The sequence below is a fragment of the Cervus canadensis genome, chromosome 26, assembly GCF_019320065.1.
Source record: "Cervus canadensis isolate Bull #8, Minnesota chromosome 26, ASM1932006v1, whole genome shotgun sequence".
Taxonomy (NCBI): Eukaryota; Metazoa; Chordata; class Mammalia; order Artiodactyla; family Cervidae; genus Cervus; species Cervus canadensis.
Window position 1 is genome coordinate 26,009,056 of NC_057411.1, and position 4,873 is coordinate 26,013,928.

The following is a 4,873-nucleotide window of genomic DNA, read 5'->3' on the forward strand; positions in this document are numbered from 1 at the left end:
GGGACACACATTTCCCTCCCTCGAACAGGTCCAAATGACCACTCGTCCCTTAGATCATGGATTAATCAACACACTCTCCACACAAAAAGCTGGTATTTGTGAATCTACTCGAGCTCTGGAAGTTCCAGAATTTCACCGGGGAAGGCATTTGTAGGATTGCAACACTTGGTTGCAATGTAAACACAGCATTAAACTTTTGATACTGGTCATCCCCTCACTACTGCGGGGATAATATGACATGAAGTGTGATTTATTGTGCTCGAAAAATACCAGGAAGTAAGAGAACATTCTCATGCATAATTTGAGATGACATGTGCTTTAAGAGTGTATTTATGCAGACGTGGATAAAATCATCAAGTCCCAAGATACTTAAGTGTAAGTAACACACACGGAAAATCAGTTCTCTCTGCGTCCCTCCTCCCTGGCCTTAATTCCCTCAATCTTAGTAACTAACGTTTGTCACGATGCCTGTCTCCTCTAAGATGTGACACCACTTCTTTCAAGGCGACTCACCCCGCCGTGGGGATTTGGGTACGGGGATGACACCCCAAGTGCGCAGATTACGCGTGAGGCGGGCGGGGCCGCGCCTTCCTTCCGGACCGGGAATTTCCCTGGCCCGGGGCTGGCAACTCCCATCCGATCAGGATAAAACGGGTTCGCTCGGCTCCAGGAGCCACAGAGCCCGCTCAGCCAGCGCTCCCGCCAGCCTTCCCGCAACAGACACAGACCCTCCGAGCTGAGACCCATGGCCCGAGCCGCGACCGCCGCCGCCCCCCGGCTCCTCCGCGCCGCGATGCTGCTCCTGCTCCTGGTGGCCGCCAGCCGGCGCGCGGCAGGTGAGACGCGGATCCCCAGGGCGGGACGGGGGTGGGTGGGTGCCCGTGAGGACAGCCCCTAACACACCCTGTCCTTCCCGCAGGGGCGCCCGTGGTCAACGAACTGCGATGCCAGTGCCTGCAGACCTTGCAGGGGATTCACTTCAAGAACATCCAGAGCGTGAAGGTGACGCCCCCCGGCCCCCACTGCGACCAAACCGAAGTCATGTAAGTGTCACTTCTGCTGCTGTCTTCCTTATACCACCCCCCCGTCCCGATGCCCTCACCCCGTCCCCCAAATGGACCTCCCATCTCACGTGGATTCTCCCTTCTCTCTGCAGAGCCACTCTCAAGACTGGTCAGGAAGTGTGTCTCAACCCCGCCGCCCCCATGGTTAAGAAAATCATCGATAAGATGCTAAACAAGTGAGTTGTAGTTTTTATTCATCGTGTGACTATAGTCGTTCTGCCTGCTGAAAGCTCTATCAGAGAAACCTAGGATTTAGCTGAAAGAATGAAAAAAAAATAATTATTTTAGAATTAAATTTGCCATTAAGGTCATTAATCTGCTCTGGTGTCAGAAGGACACTTCCAGTGCCTCCTGGCCTCCTCGATCTTTCATGAGTGTGGGTAAATGTATGTTTCTAAAAGATGAAGCCCCAGGGATTGAATCCGGTCTCCTGTATTGTAGGCAGATTGTTTACCATCTGAGCCACCAAGGAAGCCCAAAAGGTGAAGCAGAATTAGCCAATGATGCTAAAATGCTTCCTATCTGTTAAGGAACAAATATCGTTTACCTCAACTCTTTTATGGGCTTCAGACCTGAGAGGTAAAACTCTTGGGTTTGGGTTGTATGGAACTGACGCTTGGTGGTGAAACTGGGGACTTTTCAGGGAGCGCCCCTCCCCCTGGCCTCTGCCAACACAGTGCAAGTCTAGGTTCCACCCTTTATTATTCCCGTAACCCCAGGGAAAGTACTTAATCTCTTTAAGTCTCAATAACATGGGGAATAATAGTAATACGTATTTAATGGAGTTTGCCATGAGGCTTAAGTGATGTCATGCATGTACTTTTTTTTTTAGCTCAAGGTGGCATTATGTTCTCACTTTTTGAAAATATTAAGATTGCTTCCACAGACTCCATGTTCCTAATTAAATAGCATTTAGGAGCCTGGTATTTTCTGCCATACAGTGCAGCAATGGTCTAGGTAGCAACCACATAGTGCAGGGCTGTGAGTCCAGTTTTTGGGGCCCTACTAACAGGAATGATTTTCTCATCGCAGGGCTAGTGCCAACTGATCTAGAGAGATGGAAGGAGCTTCTTGGCTACTGTAGCAGCCTCCATGGAATCGAAGTAAAAGAAGAGAAACAAATGGCTCCCGGGGCCATCTGGACTGTGTTTAATGTATTTGGCTGTTTCTTATGAGAGTTCTATTTATTTACATCTGTATTTATTTATTTATTTTTCAAAGCCTGTGTATTGATATTCTAATATTTAAAGGTGTGAATGTGTTTGGCAGTTCTCTGGACTGTTAGTTTCAAAGTTTATTTTTATGTTAACTCAAAGTTAGTTTGATCCTGACTGTTATTTAATTTGAAGATGATGTGTTTTAAGTGTTCTTCACTTATTAAACTATTTTTGGGGAGGGGGTATTCCACACTGTACTATCCACTATAGTAAAGGCTAGAGACAGTAGTGGAGGGTTCAAGAAAACAGATAGATCACGATCACTGTTAATGTAGGAATTGTATGTGTATGTTTCCTTTTTGTAGAGAAGATTGTCAGTTGTTATTTATTGAAACGTTTCACAGTCAACATTTCTGACTGTAGTCAACATTTCTGATGTTGAACCTTTACAAATGACAATGATCTAAATATCCCTTGGACATTTTATGTCTTCCTTGTAGGGCATAATGCCTTGTTTAGTGTGAGTTATCTAAATGTTTCTCTATGTCTTGGAATAGAGAAGTTTAAGTATTTATTGATGTATTTTTATAAATAACATGAAAATAAAGCTTTTTACACAAATTTCTTGCTTAGTTTTCTTTTTTACTTCTTGATCTCTTTTATCCTCCCTCTTGAATACCCAGCACTTGGGTTTTCTGTTGCTATTGTAACAAATTATTACAAATTCAGTAGTTTAAAAGAATAATTTGTTACAATAGCAAAGTTCCTTTTGCAATGTAAGGTAACATACTCACAGGTTCTGGTAGTACAAGAATATCTTTGGTAGTGGCGGTGGTTTAGTTACTAAGTCATGTCTGACTTTTGTGACCCCATGGAGCATGCCAGGCTCCTCTGTTCATGGAATTTTCCAGGCAAGAATCCTGGAGTGGGTTGCCATTTCCTTCTCCAGGGGATCTTCCCCACCCAGGGATCGAACCCGGGTCTCCTGCATTGCAAGTGGATTCTTTAGCACTTGTGCCACCTGGGAAGCCCTACATACACTGTTGCTTCCGTGTTTAGCTCCAGATAGTCTCCTTTTAGAGTCACAGTGAAAGAGAGAAAATTTGCTTGGCTCCTGAGAATGTATGGGTGATGATTTTTATCAAAAAGAGAGGTAAAGTACATGCCAAGGTGTCTTGAAGCAAAGTTTTTTTCTTCTTAAATAGATTGATATTTCAACAAAAGCTCTGCTATACTTTTTATGTAGTCTGGGGTCTGTTGTGCCTACTAAACATGTAAATGATTACAATGGCTATAAGTTGCTTTATGCAGATCATAACATAAGTATGTTCTCTATGTCTGCATCTCCATTGCTGCCCTCAAATAGGTTCATCAGTACCATCTTTGTAGATTCCATATATATATATATATATATATGTTAATATACTATATTAGTTTTTCTCTTTCTGACTGACCTCACTCTGTATAACAGGCTTCAGGCTTCAGGTTCATCCACCTCCTTATACAGTGGGGGAAGGAGAGAGTGGGGGGGACACATTGAGAGAGTATCATTAAAACATATACATTACCATATGTAAAACAGATCAGTTCAGTTCAGTCGCTCAGTCTTGTCCAACACTTTGTGACCCCATGGACTGCAGCTGCCAGGCTTCCCTGTCCATCATCAACTCCCGGAGCTTGCTCATACCCCTGTCCATCAAGTCAGTGATGCCATTCAACTATCTCATCCTCTGTCATCCCCTTCTCTTCCTGCCTTCAATCTTTCCCAGCATCAGGGTCCTTTCCAGTGAGTCAGTTCTCCGCATGAGGTGGTCAAAGTATTGGAGTTTCAGCTTCAGCATCAGTCCTTCCAACGATACCCTGGGAATTTGCAAACCAGATGCTCTGTGACAACCTAGAGGGGTGGGGTGGGGTGGGAAATGGGAGGGAGTTTCAAGAATGAGGGGACATATGTATACCTATGGCTGATTAGTGTTGATGTATGGCAGAAACCAACACAATATTGTAAAGCAATTATTCTCCAATTAAAAACAAATAAATTTTAAAAAACCATAGGTATGTTAACTAGGAAAAATTTTCAGCAAAATTTCCTCTCTCCTGTTCCCCTTTAGATGGAAATCTTTGAATTCCAACACGGTGTTGCTAAAGGTTCAACTTCCAGCACAGTTGACAAACCATTGGGTAGGAATTGGCTAGTGAGAGCAGAGTCTCAGGTAAGGATTGAAGAGCAAGTAGGCACTGGGGAGATGCAGGGAAATGTACAGAAACAGTGTTGAAATGGAAACACCACCCGTAAAGGTGCACAGTTAATAGAAGACCTTATAATAAATCAGTTTACTCTTCCATGGGTCAGTGCTCCAGCTAAGAGACATGGACAGACCAGTTCATCCAGTTTCTGGGTAGATTATACCACAGTTTACCCTGCTGCTAAGTCCTTATTAAACTGAATTGATCTGGATCTGGGTTGTGTTTTGTTTGTAAAATAGATGCAATTACCATGGATTTTCAGAGTCTAGTGAAAATTTAGTGAGTAGTAAGCAAATTTACAATGAAAAAAAAAAAAAACTATCAACATTTTGTTGTAGAGGAGGATGGATTGGAAGTTTGGAGTCTGCAGATGCAAACCGTTATAGGAGAATGGATAAACAACAA

The 4,873-nt window shown here is 43.6% G+C and overlaps 1 protein-coding gene across 1 annotated transcript; it reads left to right on the forward strand.

The window, feature by feature from the left end:
* The first annotated feature begins 675 nt into the window (after positions 1 to 675).
* LOC122428376 (growth-regulated protein homolog beta) lies at positions 676 to 2,842 on the forward strand. Its single transcript, XM_043448359.1, has 4 exons — positions 676 to 836; positions 920 to 1,043; positions 1,157 to 1,240; positions 2,097 to 2,842. The coding sequence occupies exons 1-4, from the start codon at positions 746 to 748 to the stop codon at positions 2,110 to 2,112; spliced, it is 315 nt and encodes a 104-aa protein (XP_043304294.1). The 5' UTR covers positions 676 to 745; the 3' UTR covers positions 2,113 to 2,842.
* The last annotated feature ends 2,031 nt before the right edge of the window (positions 2,843 to 4,873 follow it).